This window comes from Danio aesculapii, chromosome 5 (genome assembly GCF_903798145.1).
Source record: "Danio aesculapii chromosome 5, fDanAes4.1, whole genome shotgun sequence".
Classification (NCBI taxonomy): Eukaryota; Metazoa; Chordata; class Actinopteri; order Cypriniformes; family Danionidae; genus Danio; species Danio aesculapii.
In genome coordinates this window covers 59,978,243-59,992,949 of record NC_079439.1, presented here as the reverse complement: position 1 = coordinate 59,992,949, position 14,707 = coordinate 59,978,243, and the positions used below count along the sequence as shown (strand labels likewise).

Sequence of the window (14,707 nt, the reverse complement as noted above, 5' to 3'; positions counted from 1 at the left end):
GATAAGCATAACAATGGTAAAATTACAAAACTATTTCAGTTTGTAAAAAATGTTAAACCACAGCTTCTATTTCGAGACACTTCTCTTTTGTTGACTACAGCTGGGAGAACATATTTATGAACTTTGAAAGAAAGTATTTGCTGAGATGGAGTTAATTTGTGGATAATTTATTGCCAACTGGAAAAAGACTTCACTTTATCAGTGTGTTTTACTGGAGCTCCTGAACTTCTTTCTGGTCTTCATCCACATCTGATGGAAGTGTCTTAGGAGCCAATCTACACAGAACACACATAAAAGACTTTAAAGTACTAATTTGTTTCTGAAAATAGGCTTAATTTACAAGTCACCTTATGTTAAACACTTGAGTTTTACCATTTTTAAATCCATTCAGCCGATCTCCAGGTCTGGCGGGAGCACTTTTAGCTTTGTTTTACATAGACCACTGAATCCGATTATGTACCCTAATATACATTTCTGGAGAGCACCAAATACATCCCAGGAGCTATGTTTTTTTGCAGTTTTTGTTTTCGCGAATCCACCAGAGGTCGCCGTGTATGCTTTTTGAGATCTCAAATTTCTTTTGCGAGTGTCATTCATGCCTGCTCTTCTCAAGTAAATCCACCAGCGGTAACTTGGGGAGGTGACCAAGAACCAGCTGTTGACTGACTGACTGAATGCTGCTACTCATTTGAATAGGGAAAAATATTCGTTTACAGTATGACCACTTTTAAGTCCCATCACAAATTAAAGTAAATCTCTTACACAATCATGGTGTACACAATATATTGAACTTGTTGCATCACAAGAACCAATATTTAAACTATCACAAATGTATCACTTTCTGGCCATATTAGGAATGGATATATTTCAATCAAGATTTTCAAAAGTAATTCAGTGCACTTTGAGCATTTATTAGTACTATTTGTTGAGCCTCCCCCTACACTCTCAGAAATAAAGGTACGCGAGCTGTCACTGGGGTGGTACCTTCTCAAAAGGTACACATTTGTACTCGAAGGGTCCATATTGGAACTTCAAAAGTATATATTAGTACCTACAAATTTTATGAGGAACATTTTTGTACTTTTTAGGTACTAATATGTACCCTTGAGGTATTAATATGGACCATTGGGTACAAATTTATACCTTTTGTAAAGGTACCACCCCAGTGACAGCTCGCATACCTTTATTTCTGAGAGTGTATATACTCACCAGCCACTTTATTAGGTACACCTGTCCAACTGCTCGTTAATGCAAATTTCTAATCAGCCAATCACATGGCAGCAACTCAATGCATTTAGGCATGTAGACATGGTCAAGACAATCTGCTACAGTTCAAACAGAGCATCAGAAAGGGGAAGAAAGGGGATTAAAAAAGACTTTGAACACGGCATGGTTGTTGGAGTATTTCAGAAACTGCTGATCTACTGGGATTTTCACGCACAACCATCTCTAGGGTTTACAGAGAATTGTTCGAACAAGAGAAAAGTACTAGTAAGCTGTACCTAATAAACTGGCTGGTGAGTGCATTGCCTGATAGAGCATTTGGACCTGGAATTGGCGCAATGATATTTTTATCCACTTGGTTTATTAAACAAAGGATTGTAATTTGATTGTATATTATGATAGTATTTTATATATGTATTATAGTTTTTTTAAAAGCATTCAGCAACAAAGGTCATCTGAGCATTGTTGTAAAATGTGTCATGCTTACACATTTATCTTACTGATGCTAGAAACCAATCTATACCGCACAGGCTAATGAATGTCTCTCTATGTGACATTAAGTAAGGGATTTTGCAATGACGCATTCATCAGAAAGGGAATTGTTTTGGATAATAGGACAGGTAATCAATGCAGGTTTGAGGCGTCTGTTCAAAGCAGAAAAGATCAGACAGATTTCAGATCAATATCTGAGCCTCAATATAAGCCTAAGTTGCTTTTCCAATAACCCTTCATCACTGGGTCTGCAAATCAATTTTAGTAGGCTGGGAATCCATATAATAATGAAAATGTTAGAAACTGTCAGTATTTCCTCTCTCTGTCAAGCTGACGAACCATTTCTCCTTTACCAGAAAACCTGTTTAAATACTACTGAACTCCATGTGGTTTTCCTTTTTATAATTGGATGTGATTTACAGTAGCAGAATCAGCGAAATCGCGGCCCTCATGCAGTCCACAGCAGTAAATTACTATTAAGCACACAATTACTATTACTTTATTGAACGCAGTATTACACTGCACTATACCATCACCTTTAATTATAGAACGTTTATTGCGCTCAGTCATGAAAGATACAGTGAGAAATATCCTGCTAAATTACATTATATAAGGTAATTTTCTTGTCTCTGAGAGAACAGTTTGGGGATGAGGTATGTACCTTTTTTCAGCTTGGCTTCCTTTTTTTGATTTGTGCTTGTAGGAAATCATCTCCTTCTGTTGAGAAAGCCAACCTGTATTAATTCTGCATGGCATTAATGACAAATAAAACAAAATGACATGGTAAAACAGTAAGTTCTCATTTGTTAACATGATCATTTATTGTATTACTGTAACCTTACTGCCATTTAGAAGCAAATCACAATTACAGAAAAGAAAAACAAACCATATTCTGAAGCACCAAAATGCAAGACTGGATTAATAAATGGATGTTAAGTAAACTTTAGGTAAATGGCAACTTGTATATCCTCCATGGCACAAAGCCCTTTAGGGTAAACATTTAAACATATAAATTCCCTAATTTTTCAGCAATGCGTTCAATGTGTATCAATCCCAGGAACTCCAAAACTTTTATTAGTAAAAGAAAGCCATATTTACAGTATAAATACTTTGAAATATATATATTCCTTAATCAGAGAGGTGACCAAGAACCTGAAGGTCACTCACTCCAGCATTCTTCTGTGGAGAGAAAAGAACCTTCTAAAAAAAAAGAGATGCCCAAGCTAGGGCCTGCGGGCCAAAGTTGTCGATGGTAACCTTTGATTTGGCCCACCATCCCATCTGAGAAGAGTGGGAGAATGATAGAGATGCTTTTAGAGATTGTCATTTCAAATTTAATGCAACCTTTTATTTGTTTTACTGTTAAACTGAAATTAAATGTTTCAATTTAAATGCTGTAATTTAGTTGAAAAAGTACAAACTGTCTCCCGACAGATAGAGAACAATGCACAGGATTTGGTGCTTGACCAGTGTATTCAGCATTGAACTCCACTGTGTTATAAATGTGATTGTTTAACAACTCTCTGGTTTGATGAAAAAGATTTGGTCTGGTGAAAACCAGATACAACTCCTCCAACACCTGGCCAACCCCAATCCTACAGTGAATGATGGTACTGGCAGCAATATTTTCCAACAGTAGAAACTGGTGGAATAGTCAAGATTGAAGGAATGATGAATGCAGCAATGAAGAATCAGTTCATCTTTCAACACGACAATGAAACTAAGTACACACACAGCAAAGATGGCAAAGGATATTATAAAATATATATCGGGTCTGTGTGTAATCCCAGGTTTGATCAGACTCTACATCCACCACATCCACCAGTGATTCAAGAAGCAGAGCTCAGTTTCATTTTCCACCACGGTACTGAAAAAAGAACTCTTCGGAATGTGATACAAATGTGCCGGTCATTGCCATGGAAACATAAATGCAATATAAACATCAATATGGACAATGATCAAATATTTCTCTTTTTGGGAGTCCTTTTTTTCTGATATTTACTTGAATAACTGGCTGGACCAGTTGGCATTTGAGTTTGCATGTTCTTCCCGTGTTCGCGGGTGCTCCGGTTTCCCTCACAGTCCAAAGACATGCTATAAGTAAATTGGGTAAGCTAAATTGTTTGTAGTGTAGAAGTGTGTGTGTGAGTGAGTGTGTATGGGTTTTCCCAGAGCTGGGTTGCAGCTGGAAGGGCATCCGCTGTGTAACACATATGCTGGAATAGTTGGTGGTTCATTACACAGTGGTAACCTCTGAAAAAGAGACTAAGCTGAAAGAAAAGGATTAAATGAATGAATAAATAGTGCTCTTCCACCTTGCAGGCAGCTGATTGGATGCAGTCAAGTGTATGTTTGCTTTGTTTAAGTCACTTCTCGGGTCTGCATAGGTTCAGGTTTCATTTTCAAATAACATATGGGTCCAGGTTGGTTCCGTTTAGCACATTTAAGGGTCTCTTTCAGTTTAGGTATGAATTTTTGGACCCGTAAAGATGTCTTGGATGCAGTGACATTCATAGAAAACATAACAGATGAACCAGTTCCCGAAAAAGCACCTGGTTCTTTCTAGTGAAAAAAGGGCATGTGAATGTCCTTGAGTGGCCCAGCAAGAGCCCAGACTTGTACCCGATTGAACCCAATCTGATAATGGGAGTGCACCAATGTTCCTCATCCAAGCGGATTAAACTTGAAATATACAAAAAATAAAAATTAATAGAAAAAAATTATTAATAATTTTTTTAAATGTAATTTTTAATCAAATTTCAAAGATTTAAAAATAATAATAAATTTTCTTTGTCATTAAGGGGTATTGTTTGTAGAATGTTGAGGAAAATAATGAATTTAATACATTTTGAATTTAGGCTACAACTTTCCAGATGTCCTTTATTAACAAACCAGGGGTTGGATAAAGCACCACCACCCATAATCATCAGGCTGTTCCCCAGAGAGACATCAAAGTCTAAAGGAAGCCCACCCTCCCCTCCGCTCCTCCTCTATAGGGGAGGATGCCCTAAGAAATGCTGAGGCTCTGGGGAAAAAGTGCTGAGGAGGGGAAAGAGAGCACTCTAATGAATGGAGAGAAATAAAACACTTGGCTGTCTGAGGAACCTGTCCTGCAGCATCCAAATATGCAATAGCTGTGTTAGCAAAAGACCTGAGATGAGCTTTAGGCTGATCCAAACTGAATGGAGAGACAGGAGTGCATGTTTTAACCTAATGGGGACAAGTACTTTAGAATTCTTACCTTAATTCGTTCATTCCTCTGCTTTTTCAGAAGGGCGATAATCTGGTCTCGATTTTTGGCCTAACACATAAATAAAATATGAATTAGAATGAGATTGTATGATTATAAACAGCATGAATAACCTGGAGGAAGAAGCCAGACAAAGAAGTCTCACCAATTTTAAATTTATTTGTTTTATTCAAAAACAACGAGAAATTTATATCGTTAAAGATTATTAGGTTTGCTTGAGCTTTTAAGCTACTGTACAACTAGGTTCAGAACTTGAGACAGCTCTGAATTTTTATGGTGTGTCTTTTCAAGCTAAACAGAGGTAGGACTTTATAAAATGGATGATAAAAAAAAAATCCATAGTCTTTCATTGTAATCTTTTAAACAATAAATACCACAGAGCACTGAACACATATCCAGTAATTTAATATCTTCAGATGCTAATTAATGCAACATTTTTTACAATTCATGCTAGCAATGCGCTAAAACGTACTACAAACACACTAGCTGCGTCCGAAATCGCATACTTCCATACTATATAGTACAATAAAATCAGTTTGCGAGCCTAGTATGTCAGAATCATAGAATTCAAAAATAGTATGCGAGCATACTACTTCCGGCGAGATTCTGAAATGCGCATCCCATGCACGCTGCGCAATCCCATGATGTTCCACGAGAGAATTCATGAATGTGAGTGAAGCGACGCAACTGAAACAGGTAGGTCTTGTGACCATGACAAAATGGCGGATGTAGTACGCATTCACGTTCATACTGTATAGAACGTACTTTTCTAACATCAGAGTAGTATGTTTAAATTCAAATGCAGTACCTGCTGGGTAGTAGGCAGTTTCGGACGCAGCCACTAACATTATTAATATACTAAAACATGCTAGCAGCATGCACATGCTATGCTAAACACTAAAAATGAGATAATTCAAGCAAAAGTATTGAAAATGTTAACATTAAGAAGATGTTAATTAATGCTAACAATGCAAAAAAAAAAAAAATAGTCAAAACATGCTACTTAGTGAAGTTTTACAAACTAATTTCGAGAGAAGCATATGATACGATTGATCGTTGCTAGTCTCTCATCAGCAATAATCCAGTAAATCCAAGCCTATAATAAATACACTGATTTCGCCCTACTGCTTTATATTTGTTTTGAAAGATTCCCCCCCATACACACATTTTTCTCCTTTTACCAGGGGAGCTCTCGAGACCTGTCTGATCTCGGACCCACCTTATATGTTTACTGACCAGGCAGGAGCCCTGGGCTCAATTATCTCAGGGTTATCTCCTGGGACAGCATGCCAAACCTGCTAATAACGTCAAGCAATATCCAAGTGTGAACTCGTGAAATGCTAACAATTTTAAAATCCATTTTAACAGCATGATACCAACATGTTAATTCATGCTAAAACATTATATTAGGGATCTAAATGAATAATGCAATGTGCTAAAACATGCTAGGAACATACTAACAAAATGCTATGTGTTAACAGTGTGCTAGGCAGTGGTGTAAAGTAACAAATTACAAATAACCACTTTGAGTAGTTTTCTCAGAAATTGTGATTTACTAAGTTTGCTTTCCCTTGAGTACATTTTTAGTGCTGTTTCAGTACTTTTACTCCATTATTTTCATTCAACCTGCAGTCATTATTTTTTCTTGTCTATGGGGATTAGAAAAAACAGTCCTGTGTTTCCTGTCCAATCAAATCGCACAAAGAATGTAAATCGCATCACAATGAACTACCTAAAGACATGGGAGAGATTTATAATTGCAGCAAACTGTTTTGAAGTTTTAAAAGTGTCCAAGAAGAAGTGCAAAATTTTACACGCATTGACCCAGAGACTGTTTAGATGCATGTCACTGATGAGAAGATGATAATTGTTTACTGTAGGATGACCGAAAGGGCCTTAAACACTCAGCAGGCACAAGACGTCAACATGATGTTAAATTGACATTGTTCCTCAACATCGTGGAGATGTTGCATTTTGCTTGGAAATGAAAATTGGGAGAATTTCTGGTTAGGTGAGCTATGGAGTAGGACGTGTTTGCTAGTAGGTCCTGCAGAATTTGCATTTTTTCTGAATAAATGCACATTTTTATTTAATACCAAGTGCCTGCAGATAATTGTGCCTAACGGAGTTCACTTTAAACTAATCCTGTGGAACGAAGATGAAAACTAAAGGCAATAAAGAGGCCATCGCAACAGCGGCCTGCAACAGCTAACGCATCCTCAGATGCACGTGACACAAAACTGAAACAATTTATTACGCCGGGATCTATGGCAAAGCTGAATTGTCAGCATCATTACTCTAGGCTTCAGTGTCACATGGTTCCTAAGAAATTCTACTAATATGCTGATGCTCATTTATCATCAAAAACTATCTATGAAAACAATAATGTAAGCAACATTTACTGACCATTAAATCATCATATTTAAATAACTTCTGAAGGATCGTGTGAGACTGTAGACTGGAGTAATGATGCTGAAAATGTAGCGTTTAAAATTCCTAACAATTCCTAAAAATTCAAAACAGCAAACGAAATATGGAGTTGAAAACAAAACAAATATCAAAATTACTGTAAATATCCTGCTCTGGTAAATGTCACCTCAGTGAGCATTAACCATTCAAAAATTAGGAAATCTCTAAGCAAAGCAAAACAGACAAATTTTACATATGTGCTTTATACAAATAAAATATGCATGTAAATATACTACCAGAGTATATACCAGTTACTTAAACAATATACTGACACCTTGATGCCTGTCTGTAAAAGATTCTTCATGACACACACGCTTGCACTGCTGAACAGACAGCAGATGCGAGTATACGCCGGCCGACAGCTGCATTACTAAACAAGCCTCATCATTTTGATTTAGCGCCCGTAGATTTGGCTGCACTTAATGTCATTTCATTAAATCCATTACATGCTTGTTCACTGTAACCATTTTTCAAGCCAGTGTCATTTTATGGCAGCTTAATCCGTTATAATAATGTAATGTAACGTCTTTGTTGATTATTATCACCCAATGTAAACATCTGTCATCCTGCAATCTGCTAAAACTCTTACAACTAAATCAACTGGAGTTTTGGAACAGCACAATTCATCTGCAAAAATCACATCAGAGCAGACTGGAGTATGATTACAGTTTCTTATGTTGAAGTAAACACTTTGATTAAATAATAAATATAGACAATTTAGACTTTTGGAATCAAAATGAAGCATTTTTTTATTTTGCTATAAAGGTTTTCACTAATATTGGTTTTGCACTGGCAATGTATAATTCTCTGATTCAGAGGGTTTGGGAATGAGGTTAATTAGCTAAGAGTAATCTCATGAAATGGACCTGTCCTCCAGAGGGCCATCCATCTTGTGCATGCAGGTTGATTACTCACAGTGGAAATGCAGGCATTACATTGACGGTACTGCCCACTGCCATCTACATGCTACCATCAGATGAATGAATGAACAAGATGAATAGGCCCACACCAAATCTGCAGATTTTTAGCCAATCATTGAGTCTATTTACTTGAGTTTTTAAATTAATTTCAATAATATTTTGTGACATATTAGTAATATTAAAATGTTCATATGATTTATTTACAATACAGTTTGTAAAGTAATATTTTGTCTTTCAGTAGATGTGTTATATAAAACATTTCTACGTGTATCTGGATTTGCAATGTAAACAAAAGTTGAAAATGTATTATTATTTCATATATTAAGTTTAGTTATGATACTCCTAAAATCATTCCGCTTAAATCCACAGATATTTTTACAAAATTCTCAGCCGAAATAGCAAAAAATGTCCGCAGATTCTGTCTGGCCCTATAAATGACTGACTGTATTGTGAAGAACACATGAAGCAACTTAGCTTAAAAAGAAAAAGAGCTAAAGTACAGCAAATGGACATATAAATGACAGCACTAAGCAAAACATATTTTATAATTACTAAGCAGTGTTAGTTTAGTATCATTTAAATACTACTTCTAATAAGCCGTTTTGTTATTTGTCTGATTTTTGTTGTTGTTACCGTAGATTTTTAGTAATTTTAAATTTATTTATGCTTTATGGGATTTCACTTAAAACTGTAACTGTGCAGCTAAAAAAAAAGTTTGTTTTATTAAGATTTTGTAGTCTTAATCAAGTGACGTCACCTGTGGGAGGCATTGAGCCATTACATTATTCTCCTGTTATTTATTTACAAAATGTTTAAGATATAGTTTATAGTGGATTAATTATGTCAACATAGTTATTGTGATATTTCAGTGACTTTCTCATAAAGGTTTTGAAAACACATAAACTTCTGTTTTAGACAGGCCATGTGAGACCTGCTTTATGGTTAGCATCTTGAACTAAACACAAAATGGTGGAAAATGTCAACTCTGTTATGATTTAGATTCAAACAATTAGTAATAAATTAAAATGTTCCCTATCCTATTAAGCATTTGCAATAATTTTATATCAATAATTAATTCATTTTACTGTGGGTTTAATATTTGTTGTATATGCAGCGAATGATTCATTGGATTTACAAATTTTAAGGCAAGTGGTTGCAAACAATTTATATGGGCTGAATTTGAACAGACAATTTAAGTTGATCATTTCTAAATGTAAACTGTGTTAAATTCAGCCCAAATAAACTGTTTTCAAAATCAACTTTAAAAAAAGTATTCATTTGATTTTTTTCTTTTGTGTATAGACAGGAGTCAAATATTTTAGTTACAAAAATAAGGAAACAAACTGAATTTCATAACCATTTTTATATCAGTAAATACCATACTATATAAAGATGACTATCAAATGAACCCTTTTCACATTTTTTGTTTTTTATCAGCAGCGGAGGTTTTAGTTGGGTAAGCGTAGAGTGCAATGAATTGGAGAGTACAACAAATAATAAAAAAGTGTGAGACTGATAACCGCAGCCAGAAGAGGGAACAACATCAAATTTTGTTCTGCCCATGGACGCTGCATCAGGAACATTTTGCATAAATGGTTTTTCTTATTTTTTGTTGTAATTTGATGCTAAGATAATACAATATGAAGTATACAGGTAGCTTTATAAATCTACATATTAAAATAACATTGTAAATATTAAAATATGCTTTTTTAATATGCTAATAATAATAATTTAAGATGCTGATGACCAGTGGTGTAAAGTAACAAATTACAAAGTCTCAAACAACGGTAACTGAGTAGTTTTTCTCAGAAATTGTAATTTACTAAGTAGTTTTAAAAATGTGTACTTTTACTTTCCCTTGAGAACATTTTAGTGCCGTATTGGTACTTTTACTCCACTATTTTCCTTCAACATGCAGTAACTACTTTACTTTTTCTAGTCTATGGGGATTAGAAAAATCAGTCCTGTGATTCATTTCAAATTAAATCGTACTGTAAATCGCATCATAATTAACTACCTCAAGACATGGGTGATTTATAATTGCCAAGGAGATGCTGTCCAAGGAGATGCCCAAAATCTTTACACGCAATGACCCGGAGACTGTTTAGATGCATGTCACTGATGAGAAGATGACGGATGTTTACTGTAGTATGACTGAAATAGCCTTAAACACCCAGCAGGCACAAGATGGCAACATGATATCAGACTGATGTTGTACCCCAACGCTGTGAGGACCTTGCATTTTGTTTGGAAATAAAAATCAGGTTGACGTCAGAACCCAATGTCAGGCTGACGTCATTGTCCAATGTTCACAGCGTACTACTCATTACTCTTGAGTACTTTTGAAAGGGCTACTTTTTACTCACAGCAGATACTTTTACTCTACTTGCACTACAGTTTTAGGCAAGTAATGGTACTTTTACTTAAGTATGATTTTTCAGTACTCTTTCCACCACTGCCAATGACCAATAAACCATAATCATCTTGTGAAAAGGGTCCCATTATTCATTAACTGACCACAGGTTCAAAATCATGCTGGTTCTATTATTTGTGGACATTTTGACCCATGTTAAAATTATATAAAGATATCAATTTAAACAGATTAAATGTTGTCTCATTTGTAAATAGACATGGTAAACATTTGTAAATGTCTCCTCTAAATTTTCATCTCAAATTGTGATGCTAAATTAGCTCTAGATAAATCATATGCATCAATATGCTCATCAGGTTTTGTGGCAAATACAGCCACAGACACTTTGAAAAAAATAAAAAAGGAATAAGTAGTTTCTTGCCCCAACAGTGCCCCGAGAATAGGACAAATCAATGCTCTCTTATTCTTATAAGCAGATGAATTGATCTGCAAGACCAGTGATTTCCTGCTAATCTGATTAGTGGATGTGGTTAGTGCAGTGTTGGGAGAGAAAGTAGCTATGCGGACAGATTCATCATCGCACAAATGTAGGGCTTAAGAGTGGCTCAGCATGCTCTTAAGGATTCTGCCTGCTGGATAGAATTACAACTGACTCCTCTGTGTGAGAATTTACACAAGGCAAACCATGCTGGAAACCTTTAAATTAAATCTGCAGGCTTGTCTGTTGCCTCTGTTTGAAAGCATTGGAAGTGCACAATCAATCAGCACAATAATCGTCTGGATTGTTATGAGCGTTATGGACCTATTTATACCTGATATTAAGGTTTGTGAAGAAGTGTTTTGGTATCACAAATAGGCACGCAAGTCATTTCTGTTTTCACAGTGTTTTGTTTTATGCCTTTGACCACTTTGAGGTTCTTTAGATTAAACGTCTATGGCTTGGGCGTTTGTGCATGGATGTTTATATTCTTTTGATTTTATATTTTGAAAAAATAATGCACAATTTACAGTTGAAATCAGAATTATTACACACCCTTTGAAATTGCTTTTCTTTTTTTGAATACTTACCAAATGATGTTTAACACAGCAAAGAAATTTTCAGTGTGTCTGATAATATTTTTTCTTCATGTTTTTTTACTTCGGCTAGAATAAAAACTTTTTTTTTAATTTTTAAAGAACCATTTTGAGGGCAAAATTATTAGCTTTATTTTTTCCAATAGTCTACAGAACGAACCATAATTTTACAATAACTTGCCTAATTACCCTAACCTGCCTAGTTAACCTAATTAACCTAGTCACTTTAAGCTGTATAGAAGTGTCTTGAAAAACATCTAGCAAAATATTATTTACTGTCATCATGGCAAAGATAAATAAATCAGTTATTAGGAAGGAGCTATTAAAACTATAATGTTTAGAAATGTGTTGAAAAAAAATCTCTCCGTTAAACAGAAATTGGGGTAAAAAATAAACGGGGGCTATAATTTAGGGGGTTTAATAATTCTGATTGCAACTGTACATACAGTATGAGCATGAAAGGACATGATGAAAAATGATAAGGAAAGCAGCAGAATTCATTTTGGTTAAAAACAAAACATTACCTACACTGAAAGCTGTGGGTTTGTGTTAGAATCTAAAAATTTTTTTACATTTATTTTCATCTTCAAATCAAACTTTATAAGGTAAAGCTTAGATCCCTTCTAGGTAGTGTGCTTTATTTACATGTTCTCTATGTTATAGAATTGGTTTGTTTTAGTTTGAGTATCAAAGCACTGTATTTGAAGAGTGTGCATGTGTATGTGCTGCAGATACCTGGAGGGATGCAAGGAAACACAAAATAAAATAAAAATTGTCATCATTCCTCCACTTGTTTCAACCCTGTTTGAGTTTCTTTCTTGAACACAAAGGAAAAGGCTGCTTTTCCCAACATTCATTAGAATATCTTGTTTTGTGGTTAACAGAACAAAATGTAAAAACATTTTGAACCACAGAAGCAAATGAAGAAATTTTCATTTTTTGGTGAACTATTCCTTTAATACTAGGCATAAACTGGGCTCAAGATGGTTAGGAGTGTGTTAAACGTCTAGCATCAAAGAGCGTTTAACACTGTGTGTTATTTTATATGCATTACATTTCTTTATTTTATTACATTTATTAAATTTCATAATGTTTTATTATTCTTTATGGAATTCTTACCTGTACACTTTGGCAAACACCGGTTGTTCCTAAAATAGTGGTTTATAAATAAACTTTGAATTAATTTGAATAGTAATAATGACACTGATGCAGCACCATTAAAAATCTTAAATGATCTGTGACGCTCCTCAGAGACTCTTTTTACTAATGCCACTCTAAAACTTGCGATTCCAGGCTGCCAGATGTACACTTAGAAACCCTGCTGATCTCAAATCATCTTTCATTAGTGATCTATAACCGCCCTCCACAGAGTGGCTCATTAGCTCTTTATGCTGCAATGCACTGTCTAGAAATAAAAATCACAGCAAAGGAAGAATCATAACAGAAGCTAGAGTCCTCTAGTCCAAACAGCACGTGCATTTTCAATGCGTTTGGATATAGAACATATCTAAAACTACTCATGAAATTGTGTTTCGCTCCACAGAAGTGATAATTACATCATTAAACCAGGGCCTTTGACTTTCCTATAGGCCCCCTTTTTTACACTTAAGATGAATGCATTTTTTATTGATCTGCATGGTCAAAAGTGGTCAATGCTAGGTGTAAACAAGGTTTGAAATGTTTTGTCCACTTTCAGAGGTAGTTACCTTTCAATACCAAATACCTTTCTAGAGGAAAAAGAGGTACCTTTCAAGTAGCGGCATAGTTTTGGCTAGAGTTTGGTGCAAATGTGTTAAGAGTGGGAGATGGTAATCCTGAAGTGAATTGAAAATGTTTTGAGAAAATGTTCTTGTTGCTCCACTCCACTCACTCTGGTCAGAGGGGCGTGTAAAACAACAACAACATCAACAAAAAACAATATTCTCCAATATTTTGAATTTGGACTCCAATACTAATCTGACTCTCTAGGTTTCTATCCTATATACTGTACCTTCAAGTATAGTGTATCCGCAAAAAATTTTTCCACTTTTTCTACATTTTATGTTACAACCTTATTCTAAAATAGATTATAAAAAAACAAGTTAATAAAAAAAATATTGTATATATTAAAGCATGGCAGTGGCAGCATCACGCTCTTGGCATCAGCAGGAACGGCATACAACTCAGAACTGAGGGAAAGATTAGTTTAGTGACAACCTTAAGCCAGTGTTAATTTCGTTGATGAAAAATGTGTGTCATAATTTTCAGGACGAACAAGCTTCTACCAATGAAAACTAGCCAAAAACTAAATAAAAATTAAGTGATGATGGCAACAACTATAATAAAAATATACTGACATTTTCATTGACTAATCAAGACGAAAATGTGATTAAGGGACGTTTTTTGGAAAATATCAAATCAGAATTAATCTTAGTGTGTGATGCATGACACACACACACACACACAGACACACACACAAAAGTTGAAAAGTAACTGATCCACAGTAGAAACGGGATGCGATTACATCATCATCTATAAAGATCACACTTTTAAAGATTTAATTGCATTAAACTGTTTAACAGACTGGTTAAAAAGACTAGTAGTTTACTACATTAACATAAAGGGTTTGCTAAATAATTGCAAAGTCTTACATTTCCAGTAGTCTACTGTTCTTGCCGACACATCATTTTACATATTACTTATGATATAAATAAACAATGCATATCTAATTTTTGGTCTTCTTTGGAAAAGCCATATTCTATATTTTAATGAAACTGTTTTATTTAATTTTAAGTTAGGATATTTTGTAAATCAATGTATACAATATTTAAATAAATTACACTTAAATTAAACCAAATATATTTTAGTCAACTAAATATAGAGTAAATTTAGTTGACTTAAATCTTATGAAATTTAGTTGACTAAAAC

The 14,707-nt window shown here is 34.8% G+C and overlaps 1 protein-coding gene across 1 annotated transcript in view; it reads right to left on the bottom strand.

Moving 5' to 3' along the window:
* Positions 1 to 17: 17 nt before the first annotated feature.
* hoatz (HOATZ cilia and flagella associated protein) overlaps positions 18 to 14,707 on the bottom strand; it is a 16,958-nt gene continuing 2,268 nt past the window's right edge. The window contains exons 4-6 of the mRNA XM_056457058.1: positions 4,958 to 5,017; positions 2,378 to 2,433; positions 18 to 275 (exon numbers count right to left, since the gene is read on the bottom strand). Coding sequence (XP_056313033.1) covers positions 209 to 275; positions 2,378 to 2,433; positions 4,958 to 5,017 — 183 coding nt within the window. The 3' untranslated portion in view covers positions 18 to 208. The remainder of the gene's footprint in view (positions 276 to 2,377; positions 2,434 to 4,957; positions 5,018 to 14,707) is intronic.